The 12,404-nt window shown below is 51.9% G+C and overlaps 1 protein-coding gene across 1 annotated transcript in view; it reads left to right on the forward strand.

The window, feature by feature from the left end:
• The window catches only part of LOC128951058 (hydrocephalus-inducing protein-like), a 78,088-nt gene that overhangs the window by 14,861 nt on the left and 50,823 nt on the right, over nt 1-12,404 (forward strand). Inside the window, exons 9-16 of the mRNA XM_054296213.1 lie at nt 1,863-2,049; nt 3,054-3,153; nt 4,300-4,418; nt 5,577-5,800; nt 7,710-7,777; nt 9,580-9,812; nt 10,627-10,727; nt 12,096-12,231. Coding sequence (XP_054152188.1) covers nt 1,863-2,049; nt 3,054-3,153; nt 4,300-4,418; nt 5,577-5,800; nt 7,710-7,777; nt 9,580-9,812; nt 10,627-10,727; nt 12,096-12,231 — 1,168 coding nt within the window. The remainder of the gene's footprint in view (nt 1-1,862; nt 2,050-3,053; nt 3,154-4,299; nt 4,419-5,576; nt 5,801-7,709; nt 7,778-9,579; nt 9,813-10,626; nt 10,728-12,095; nt 12,232-12,404) is intronic.

The following is a 12,404-nucleotide window of genomic DNA, read 5'->3' on the forward strand; positions in this document are numbered from 1 at the left end:
GTTCTGTCAGGGCACCTGGGTAGGTGATGGGGGTCAGGACAGAATTTTATTACCTCTCCTGTAGAGACCCATTTCCATTCCCCACTGTCTCTTAGGTCTCCTCCTTCTGCCTGCTCACAAGATGGGCAGGGCTCCTCTGGTTCCTGCTGAGCTTCTCTCAGGGTTGGACGGGTGTAACTCCACCAGTTTGTTTATTTTTCACTCTCCCTAATGCTCCTCAGCCTTTCCACTTCTTCCTTAAGCTCTGCTATGGGACAGAGCAGATCATTCACCTGCTGACTCCACACACAGGTGTCTTTTGCACTAACCCCTGATCTTAGCACCAGGCCAGACCCTCCCTGCAGCCAGGGGCCTGGGCAGCTTCGTCCTTTCTAAGGGTTCTGTTTGAGTTAGTGCACTCCTGCTGGCAGCAGCAGCAGCAAGGGCTTTTCATCATTTGTAAACCATTGCTAGGGAAAGAAAAAAGCAGAAACAAGAAAGAAAGAAAAAAAAAGGCTTGCACCTCACAACCAGCAAATAGACGCAACCCACTACACAAGGAGAGTGAGTCACTGCACCCTTTCTGCTCAGCCAAGCGAAAACTGAAAAACTGCTGGGCCAAAACTGCTGGGCCAAAACTGCTGGGCCAAAAGTGCCGTGGCAAGCCCCTGTGTGCTGCGGGCCAGGTCACTTGCACTCCCCAGAGCCATTTTAAATTGCCTGCAAAGGACCAGGAGATCGACCCTTGCCCGCTTGAATGGGTGAGAGGGTCCTTTAGTGCTCTGGGCTTCTTGGTTTGCCACTGTTCTCTATCTCCTTACACTGTGTTTGACTTCCATACAAGCTCTGTGTGGTAAAAGAAAATCCCATGACCTTCTCTGGCTACTTCCCTGGGCTGTTTATTTCCATTTTTTCCCACTTGCCTGCCTCAGCCTGGACCCCAGGTGATCCACTTTCCCCTCAGAAGCAACTACGTTTCCCCAAAGTAAACTTCAACTTGGTTTTGCTTTTGTGGGGTTTCTTCCAATTGCATCTGGTTTTATGCCACTTTGTGTCCTAGACTGTCACCAGGACATGTTGTTCTTCCTTACTTCCAGTCGCAGGAATAGTTTTAGCTCCAAGGCCACTGTCCTTCTGCCAGAGAAGCTTTTGAGATCTCAGAGCAAAGAGAACTTTTTATGAGAGGAGATAGTGCAGGATCCTTTCCCTTTCAGGACATTCTACTACCATGCACTGGGATGGGACCCAGAAAGCTGTGGATCATGAAACTCCAGGAGTTTGCTGTCTTCCTCCTGCACAACAAAGTCCCTTCCCCTCTCAGAGCCTCTGTTTTCATGCATATAAAGCCTTGAATGTCACTGAAGGGATGTGGTGCCTGAATTCATCAATTTCCTGTGGAAGTGCTCTGGGATGCTCTTGGGAAAGGCAGAGTAGGGAACGGGGCAGGTCCAAAATGAAAGAAACAAAGAGTGATGCTGGTAACACGTAGCTGCAACCCAGCTTCATCTCCCCTTCCCAGGGAAGTCCTGCTCCATGATCTTTTATCTGCTTTCCCCAAGTAGCTCAGTGGTGGGAAAAGCCAGCTGAGGTGGTCGGTGGATTCTCCCTCAGTTTTGGCAGAGGCTTTGAGCCAGGAGGTTCTCTTGAGAGCTTCTGGCTTTGGAAAGCTCCCCTGAGCTTGCAAGTGTGGAGCAAAACTCCCTTGTGCCAGTGAACAAGTTGTCCTCTGATCCATCTGGGACTCCCATGGCTTGGGGTCAGCCCTTGCTGGGGAGCTGCTGCTGCTCCTCCCCAAGTGCTTTCTCTCCTGCACTCACACTTCTCTCTCCAAATCTGTGGCTCATGAAACCATCTGCTGGCCTTGTCTCTCCCTGGGGCTGCAGGCGGCGCAGTTTGCTGCACTCACCGAGCCAGGTGAGGCTGGAAAAATTCACAGAGGAGAAAAAATCAGAGGAGGAGAAAGGTGAAGATGGCGCTGCCCTCCTGACCAGCATGGCCCAGGAGAAGATGGCAGAGGTGCAAGAAGACTCCATGATGTTCTCCGATGACATTTTTTTCATTGAGCCAATGGTAAGTGATAGGTGAGAACCCCATTTTCCTCCTCCTCCCTGCTCCTCCTCCTCCTTTCTGGAGCGGCTGCAGAGCTCCCTGCTCAAAGCATTTGTGCCCTGCAGGCTCCAGGCAGGGCTGGGAGCCTGACAAAGCCCAGCTCTGCTTCCAGGCTGGAGCTCAAGGCACTGCCTGCGTGTCCTGTCAGTGTCCCAGGGAGCAGTTCCTGTAGGCAGGGGCTCCCCCCCACACGTGGGGCTCAGCAGAGGCTGTTGGAGCGCTGCCAGCTCACACTGACCTGGAGCTTGCAATGGTTCCCTGGCAAAAGGAGGCCAAATTCAGCCCCAGTTAATGACAGAAATGCCAATCCCCTCCTGTAACCATGCCTTGCACTGTTTCTGAGTGTCCCTTCCAGTGTCATCTGTGAGCCTGGACACAAGGGTGGAAGGCTGAAATGGGCCTTTGGACTTCTCCTGCACACAGGGACAGAAAACCTTTTCCTTTTCTGGTGATGCAAGCAAACTGCCACGTGCTCCCATCAACCAGAGCCCTGATTCTGAGTACTGGCATTGTGAGAGATGATGAATGCCTGCTGTCTGCACAGTGCAAAATCTCTTCTTATCTTGGAGTAAACCCTAGAATAATGCCAGCCTCTGCTTTCTTTCAAAACAGATTAAACTAATATTTTTATTTCCAAGGAAGGGGATCATCATCTCTTCTTGGTTACTCCTATGGCCCATCTGAGGCCAAGTGCACAGTGGCAGTTGCATCCCACTGTAGCTGACAGCAGCATGATGGGACCAAGAGCTTGTGTCAGAGCAGCAGGAATATTGTGGAGAGTGGGAGCTGATCAGCTGAGCATTGGGAGCTTCCAGCACTATGTTAAGCTGGGTTTGGAGCGTTTCCTTGGGCTCCTTGTGTTGTTCATTCGTCATTGATGCTCTAAATCAAGGCTTACAGGACTGTGGTTGAGAACAAGAAACACGAAGTTTGAAGAGAAATGTTTTGCTGTCTTTCTGTTGTAGGAGGGAGAAATCGGGCCAAATTGTTCGGCCGGAATCAGAGTGACCTTTAAACCCCTGGACGTACTGGGGTACCAAAGTACGGCTTACCTCAGCATCTCAGGTACAGCTCCTTCCCTCTGCTTCTCTCACCCACAGTGAAGACATGGTGCCAGCCTGGGCTCCCATGGAACTGCTGGGAAGAGTCCCTGGTCAGCAGGGCAGTGCTGGCACATCCCCCCTGGCCCTGCAGCTTCCAGAGAGTCTCCCGTGCTGGGCCAGGGCTCAGAACAGCCGTGTCTGGGTTACCAATCCCAGAGCAACCCAGGCAGTGCAGGGAGAAGTTTTCATGCCATGGCTTTGCCAGCATTTCCTCAAAGGCCAAAGAGCTACAGAGCAGAGCAGCTTTAGTGAACAAGCACTAAGCCCTTCTAGACACCTCCAGGTTGGCTCCATTTGACGTGGATTCATCATCAGGCAGCAGGAGCTGAATTATAAATGTGCTCCCTGAGCCTGGATCACCTCCCAGTGCCCAGACATGGCTGAGCCCCACTGAGCCCAGGGTGGTTGTAGAAGGAGCACCCTTGGCCAGCACCTGCTTCTGTCCCTGTGTGGGAATTGTCACCTGGCAGCTCACAGTCTGTGGAAATAGAACACAGTGCTGAGTGTCAGAAATTGAGGACTTTGGCAATGAAGTTGTGTGCTACTGGGCCAGGTAGTTTGGCAATTGCTGCCTGGCAATTTGCTCTTAATGAGCTTTGTGCCTTCCCTGAATGGATTTCAGAGCTCCTCTAAGTGCATGGGAAAGAAACCACAGAATTCTAGCATGTTCAGGATGGAATGGACCTTAAAGATCATCTAGTCCCTTCCCACTAGATCAGGTAGCTCATCCAGCCCCATCCAGCGTGGCTTTGAACACTTTCAGGGTTGGAGCCTCACCCTTGGGGAATCTGCCCCAGTGTCTCACCACCCCCATAGTAAAAAATTTCTTCCCTAATATCTAACCTAAATTTCTTTCAATTTCTACCCATTACTCCTTGGCCTGTCACTACAGGACAGGAGATGTTTTAAACTCAGCAGACTGCTGGTTTAAATTGGAAAGCAGCCCGAGGAATGGGTTAGAAATTAGAAGTCAGCCCCAAGGGATGTCTCCTGAGGGAAGAGAAGGGTGCATATCTTCTCCTGCAGCATCAGGAGCTGGTTGCATCCAGCCTGGAAAATGCAGCGGAGCAGAGGGAATGATTGTACTGCAATGGACATCTCTCCCCAGGCCGTGAGAGCAGGCTGCCCCTGCGCCTCAGAGGGGAAGGCCAAGGACCCTTGGTCGAATTCAGCTCTCATACACTGAACATTGGGAGTGTTTTTGTCAACTCTTCCCACATCCATGAGGTGAGCAGCAGGGCTTGGGATGGATCCTGATGGCTCCTGAGGCAGCAGCAAGCCTGATGGAGCTGTGGAATTCCTGGCAACCTGGGCACTTGTGAGCAGGGAATATTTGTTGTACTGCTCAAATCTGAGGGGTCACAAAGGTGTGTCTGTTGTTCCTGAAGCCCCAGTCCCTGCTTTTGGGCAGCCTTCCTTAGGGATCAGCTGGCAGGCTTCCTGCAAAACAACCCCTTGGCACATGAAACCAGCACTGGCTCCAAAAGCTGCATGTTCAGAGGCTTTTGTGGCAGTGCCAGACACAAGGCCCCTTTGCACTGGGCTCTGCAGAAGCAGCTGCAACAAACTGGCTGCCTTGGGCTTCAGCCCACTGCAAACAGCTTCCAGTCAAGTGTCCCTGCCTATTCCTGGAAGTCACAGGAAAGCCATCCAGCCTCCTGGCTCAGTGCTGGCCCTTGCTAAAGGCTTGGGAGTTCTTTTCCTTGCTGACCAGTCCCTCACCACACTTTGGCCTCGGTGCATCTCTGACCCGAGAAAGAGAAAAGTGCTCCTGGGAATAAAGCAAAGGAGTTTTCTACCTATTTACCTCTCCCTCCAGAAAACAAAAATAAATCAAGGAGAGCAACTGAAAGATGTAGAAAATGAGGCTCTACATCATGCCAGACACTTTCAAAAGTGTGGCTGTGGAAGGGAAAGACACCCTGAGTTTTCTCAGCAAAAGATGGTGCTGTCTCTATGTTTTGATGCTGATGCCTCATTCTCAATGTATTGTTTTCATGGTCTGGGAAAAGGTGAAGGAGTAGATGGTGCTGTTGGAGCAGTGCTCACTGGGGCAGCAGCAGCTCTGGGGTGATTCCCTACGCAGCTGCAATCAGCCCACGTTGCTCTCAGGGCCAGTTCTCAATGCACTTGGTGCTGCTGAGCAGAGGGGCACTGCTCTGTGTCCATGGGATAAGCCCAGGGTGACTGCAGTTCTGTGGAGTTGCCACTGCTCTGCATGAAAACCCAAAGGCAGAACTTGTCCTGTTGTATCTTTGGACTTCTGCCATTCAGCAGCACAAAGCATCTTCTGCCTTTTCTGGGTGTTCATTGCATCATTAGACAATAACTCACAAGAAAGGAAGGTTCCACATGGATTTCCATTTTGCTTTCTTGCTTCTGCAGGTGGAACTGATTAATGAAGGAGCTCTTGATGCTCCCTTCATCTATATCCCTTCAACCACCAACGTGGGCTCCTGCTTCAAGTTTGAGCCCGAGGAGGGGATCATTGCAGCAGGTGGGAACCAGACTATTCAGATCGCCTTCAGTGCCACCGTGCTGGGGAGCTTTGCGGAGGAGGTCCAGTTCAGTGTGGCTGGATCTCCTATGCCTGCCATCCTGACCATCAAGTAAGAACCCTGGGAGCTGGGTGGGCACATCTGTGGCTGTCTCTGGGACATCCCCCACCTCCCTCCTTTTGGGGTGGAGCAGAGAACAAAGGTGTATCCTGAGGTCTGAATCTCTGCTTTGATGCTGGCATTGCCTTAGTGTGAGGCTGCCTGCTGCCCTGTGTGGTACCCAGGAGCTGCAATGACTCCTCCCTGCAGGGATCTCCCTGTGCCTTGGGCCATGGCAGGCAGTGGGATGGATCAGCTTTGGGCAGCAGCTGCTCTGGGATGTCCCACCTGAACACCCAGCAAGGCGCCCAGGGCTTTGCAGATGGGCCAGCCTGGCTGATTCTGCAGCAGCAGCAGTGTTTGTAAAACCTTGTGTGAATACTCCGTGCCAGATGGGCAGCAGCAGCCTCAGCTCCCCTCTCCCAGCCATGCTGTGGGGACAAGCTGTGCCCCCAGCTCCTGTGCACAGAGGGCTCTGGTGCCTCCTTTGCACAGCCAGCAAAGGGCTGATGTGGGAGTCAGGAACTGGGCAGCAGGAACTGTGCCAGGGACATGGGCACCATCCCATGGGCTGGTGCCATGGCAAGAGACAATCCTGGCCCAGCCAAAGGGAGAAGGGCTGATCATAGGGGAGGCAGAGCTCAGTGCTCAGCACCACAGCAGCGTGAGGCCTTGTCCCTGCCAGCCTGAGCCATGTGCTGCTGGGATAATGGAGTGGAAGCAGGAGAGCTGATGCTGGCTGCTCTGCAGTTTGGAGCTGGGCTGCTGCTCTTGGGAGGCACTGGCTCAAGGCAGTGAAGAAATGAAAACTGGATTATACCAATGAGATAAGGGAAATGGATTAAAAAGAACAAGAAAGTTATTACTTAGCAAGAGAAAAGTGGTGAGTAGGTCTGCCCATAGTGGAGAAACAATGATGCTGGCTTTGCTTTTGGAGGAAAGGTGCTGCTTTTTTCGTTTGGAAATCAAGAGGGAACCTTTCACCATCAAATAATTGATTCTTCTCTGTCCCTCCCGCAAAGTGGTCATGGGATGTTTCTGCATAAGCAGCTTTCTCCTTGAGCAAGGGCAGGTGTCTCTTGTTGAGGTGTGCAGAGCAGAGCCAGGGGCAGTCCTGTGAGTACCACACAAAGCACAGTTCACTGCTCCTTGATTTTGAACCAAAAGGCAGAGTGGGCACTGATTGGCATCAATCATGAAATAAACTCATGAGTGTTGTGCAGTTTCAAGTGCTGATTTCAGTGGATGTTGGTGGCTTTTGGAGTGTGTCTGCTGAGTTGAAGGACAGGTGAGGTGCTGTGCTAGATTCAGGACAGCCTTGTTTGGTTGTTGAAGCTCTTGCTCTTGGCTGTGCCAGCTGGTGCACTGCTGACAAGCTGGTCCTTGCCTCTAGGATTGATCTGTCCATTGTGTAGAACTGTTGCTGCTCTTTTCAGAGGATGTTTGGGGCTCCCCTGGCTTCATGTCTCAAAACTGTCTGTAATGATTGTGTGGGTCAAACTCTCCTGAGAAAGCTCCTCCATGGGAACAGCAGTTGCAGCTCAGAAGGAGCAAAGCAGGGAAGCTGTGGCTGGAAGGGCTGCTTACAGAAGTTTGTGGGGACACCTTGATGTCCATGCCATTGCAGCTGGGGAAACTGAGGCACGGAGCCATGTCTGGGTGTGTGTTCAGGGTCCTCCATGGGACCCCCAGCAACCCGGGGGCTTCTCCTGCCTGCCCTGTGCCCAGAGCCCATCAGGGGCTGTTGGCTGCTGCCCCTTGGCTTGAGCTGCCTCCTGTGCCCAGGGCCCTGTGCTGAGCACACGGGGCTGTGTTGGTTGGAAACCCAGGGTGCCCTGAGCCCGGGTTTTGTGCCCCCGAGCCGTGACAGCCAGGCCCTTGCAATGCCTTTAACCGAGCCATTGCCTGCTCTGTCCTCCAGGGGCAGCGTCACCGTGCCCAGCTTAGAGTTCGATGTCGATGAGATCAACTTCGGTGAGATCTCCTTTGGTGAGTGTTCCTGGGCTGGACACAGCGTCAGGGATCTGTGCCTTCCAAAATGGAGCCCTTGGACATAAAAGCATCTGTCACTCATGTTCTGCCACAGCAGCCTCTTCAGGCTGTGACCTCCAGGGCTGCTGGTGCCTCAGGTAGCCTTTTGCCATTGGGAGATCCAGTAGAAGCAAGGAATGGAAAGTCAGTATTTTCTGGTGTCTCTGTCCTGCTTTAAAAGACAGATGTCTGCCAAGGAAGGGGAATCTTCCTAGAATGGAAAGAGAAAAACTTCCCTTTCAAATTATTATACTTTTGAAACTACAGAGCTTCCAGGCAAAAAAATATGGGAAAAGGAATAACAGTTCTTTACTAGAATATATCAAGACAGCACAAACAAGAACACAATAACAGAAGTTTCCAACCCACCAAGTAGTGTTTTTCCCCTTTGGCGTAGTTGTGTTCAAAGGCAGGAGGAGCTGTGGGGATCTCAGAAAAGCCCACCCCAAAACTCCTGTCCCTCTTCCCAGACCAAGGGGAATATTCACTATGAAGCCTAAACCCATATTAATGAAGTTCATGAACTTTTAAAGAAAACTCATTGCCTTTCCTGAGCTGCTTCTTCCCCACCCTGCATCACCACTGAGGCACTTGTTAGGTTGCCTTTTGAATAAATGGAAGAAGAAAGGCAACAGATGGAAATATGGTTCTGAAACAGGAGATTCACCCTACTTAATCTGATTTCATTCCTGAAGTCTGTTCAGCTGAAGGCAGCTGTTTTGTCTTTGCTCCTTTTCAGCTCTTGATTGTTGTCTGCATGTGCTGGCCTCAGTCTCATTGGAGGTTTTGACATCTGTGTTTGTCCTTTTTGTGCCTCCCTTGCCTCCCTGCCGGAGTCCCTGCTGGAGCTGGCAGTGGTCACTTGGATGGGCACAGAGAAGCTCTGGGCTGCACCTGCAGTTGTTTTTTCTCCCCATCTGTGTCCCAGATGCTCTTGGTGAGCAGGCCTGGGGAGAAGTCTCCTCCCCACAGAGCTGGCCAGCCCGGCCAGATGTGCACTGCAGAGCAGGCTGTGGCTGCTCTGCGCACCCTGCGGGACATCCCCACCATGAGTGGCTCTATCTCTGCAAATCTCAGAGCCAAAGTGGGGTAAACCCTTGCAGGCAGCACTCACAGTGAGCAGCACGGCTGTGATGTCCCTGTTTGTGGGCTGAGGTGGGACCTGGTTCCTAATTGCTAATCTCAAAGCAAGGCTTGGCTGTGCCCCCAGTTGAGTGGGCTCTGAGCTGTCATGTGCTCAGTCTGTTTGGCCCAAAGCAAGAGATGCCTTAAGGGTCCTGCAGAGACAAGCTGCATTAAATGCATCATGTTCTAGTTCCTGATTCCATCCTCACTTTTTTTTGCTGTAGCTTCTTCTCAAGGACAACTCACTGTTTATATATCTTGAAAACTGAGAGTGTTGGCAGACTTGACAGGGAATTTTACAGCTTGAATTCTCAGAGTAAATGCTGGGTCTGGGTGCACACTCATCACTGAGAGAGAACTGGTGCTGGTTTGGGGCAGGTGAGGGAGCTCGTCCCCATCCCCAAGAGAGAAGCTTGCAGTGTTCAGCAGGGCTAGGAGTGGGCATTTTCAAGGCTGCAGTCTGGAATCTGTGTCAAAGGGAGCTAAGTGACGATTAATTCCTCACGCAGCTTCTGGGTGAGCTGTAGTTCAGATCATAAAGAGCTCAACTCCAATGCCACTTTGATCCTGCCAGGATATTCCCCCAGGATCATGCCCTGCTGGGTGCCTGAATGGATATTTGTGTCCTTGCCCAGGCTTTCCCCACACGCAGTGCTGCCGCCTCACCAACAGCTCCCCGGTGCCCGTGACGTTCCAGCTCCGCATGTCGGACGATGGCACGCAGCCGGCTGTGGACAGCCTGGATCAGATCCGCAGAGAAGGTGACCCATCCTGGAGGAACGGAATTCATTTCTATCTGGAGCCCAAGGAGTTCACCATCAATCCCAGCCAAGGCACCATCCTCCCCCAGGGACACCAGGACATCGAGGTACGGCAAGAGCCCGGCCACAGCCGCTGCAGCACCAGGGCTGGAGCTGCACTGCAGGGTGGGAGGGCTTTAGCTCTGGTGCCAGCTTGGAGCATCCTGGCACTGAGAGATCTGCACTGCTGGGAGGCCTCTGCTAGCTGGCTCACTTGGGATGTTCCTCAGGGAGCGCTGCTTGCTTTCCAAAATCATATGCTGAGCTCACAGACCTTATGGTCAAGGCCTGAAGCCATCCTTGTGTTTTTGAGAGCAATTTATTTGATTACAAGTGGGCAGAGCAAGGATGAGGGCAAAAGGTGGCTGTTAGAGAGATGTCACTGTATAAAGCAGTTAGCTTTTTTTCTTGGTCTCATTTCCCCCCTCCTGGGGAGCAGAATGATTAGTGTTGGAATCTCCAGTGGAGACAAAAAAACTGCAGCCATGAACTGCCCAGCACCTGCTGGGCCACACTTTACCCTCAGCTTCCTACTGTAAAGCTGAACTCATTCCGTTCAAGTCAGCAGATTTCCTCTGTGTTTGTGTCATCCTAGTCAGATGAAAAATTGGCCCCTTAATTTGAATACAGCAGTGCATAAAGCTTTAGTCTAACGTTTTAATGTAGCTTAATGTAGACTTATGCCCTGATAGCAAGGTGTGTTTACCAGATCTGGTCTTGCCAGAAGGCTTTTGTTACTCTGAGACTGTGCTCTAACATGGACCAGCAGAAGAATTAAGGCAAAATCTGCCCTTTCTTTACCATGAAACAAGAACTGGAGGATATTACAGGTGGGTAATGAGCTTTTGTAAGGAAGAATTGACTACTTTTCTCTTGCACCAGGTGACCCTGTGTTCCAACAGCGTGATGGATTTCTACCGGAGAATGCTGGTGGACCTGGAGGGTTTTGGCAAGGGAGTGACAGCACTGGTCATCACAGCCAGGTACCAGCCCTTGCCTGGCCTCCCCCAGGCCCTGCCTTGCCCAGGCTGTGCTGGCTGCAGCTGCCAAGGAGAAGTGCTGCTGAATGCCCTCATGTTGTGCCAGCTGGACACGAGAACAGCAGTGCTTGGGCAGCAGCCTGTGGTGAAAAGCACCCCTGCTCATAGCCCAGCACAGTCCTGAGCCTTTTTCTAAAGGGATCAGGAATGATATTTTTATTGGCCTGGGGTTTGTTCCTTGGGGTAGAACAAATTTCCCAAGGGCCTCCTCTCCTTCCTGCAAGAGGTGGAGTTGTGCTGGTTGTGAGCACCGTGCACTGGTTTGGGCCACACCAGGCAGCCTGCTGAGAGTCAGGGTCTGGTTCTGTTAATGACAGCAGGTGACAGGGGAAAGTGGCTCACAGAAACAGTGGTGAGTGCAAGATCTTATGAGGGGAAAGCAGCCCTTGATGGGGCAGGTCAGTTCCAGTTTTTCTCCTTCCCTGTGCTTCCTATTTTGAGCTTCAATGTTCTCAGACTTAAACCAAAAGTCATTCTTGCTGCAGAATTCCATGCTGCTGTGCTGCTGTGGGTGTCAGTGTGATGCCCAGAGGGATGCAGCTCCCTGGTGCTGTTCCCTGTGCCAGGCAGAGCCATCCAGGCAGTGCCTGGGCTGCCATTGTGTACAGCAGGTGGAGCTGGGGCCAGGCAGTGCCTGGAGCTGTGCAGGGAAGGAGCCAGGGAGCTGCAGGGCCTGGCAGGGGCTGATCAGCCCCTCTGTGGGGCAGCTGCTGTCTCGTGCCCTCCAGGGCTGGGGCAAAGAGCTGAGTTCTCAGGCAGGGCAACAGCACCATGGCAGAGAAGGGAGTCATTTTTACTGAGACCCTGGAGCTGTGTGTTCCTTGAGCCTTAGGGAGCACTGATCCTTGTCGAGTCATTTTTACTGAGACCCTGGAGCTGTGTGTTCCTTGAGCCTTAGGGAGCACTGATCCTTGTCGAGTCATTTTTACTGAGACACTGGAGCTGTGTGTTCCTTGAGCCTTAGGGAGCACTGATCCTTGTTGGGAAGGCTCCCCCAGAGCTCGTGGGTCGCTGGCACTGTTCCAGGAGTCCTTGCAAGCCTTCTTGGGTAAAGGAGGGGCTGAGGCAGCTGTGGGGCAAAGTGCTCTGCCTGGGGCCCTTGGCAGCCTCTGGGTGCTGCCTCTCAGGGTTTGCCCCTCCTTGACAAGACATGTTGGAGTGGGAAGAGGTAGAAGGCAATTTATCACTGTAGGGCTGTTAAATATCTATTTGATAGTGACAAGTGTTATGCTCCATTTCACAATCTTTGGGGGTAAACGTTCTCCCTTCTCTCAGTATCTCTGATTCCCCTGGGGTCATCTCTTTGCCCAGGTGTCTCGTTCCTGAGCTGCGAGTGTACCCTGAAATCCTGCTGTATGATGAGTGCTACCTGAATGTGCCGTACGAGAGGAAGTTCCTCATTGCAAATGACACCGACTTTCCTGGCTGCTACGGGCTTATTCCCCAGGTTTGGCATCACATCCACTTCCTCCTCTCAAATATTATTGAGGAGATTATGAGGGGAAAAAAGGGTTTGGATAAAGCCTTGCTGGTTTCTATTCAGTCTTAAAGATCTGCTGAGAACAGGATCCTGAATGTAAACTTTAGGATGCAGTTCAACCTCCTGAGGAAACAGTTGAT

This window comes from Melozone crissalis, unplaced genomic scaffold, assembly GCF_028551555.1.
Source record: "Melozone crissalis strain CALT ecotype California unplaced genomic scaffold, PUWL_Pcris_2 ptg000007l_1, whole genome shotgun sequence".
Taxonomy (NCBI): Eukaryota; Metazoa; Chordata; class Aves; order Passeriformes; family Passerellidae; genus Melozone; species Melozone crissalis.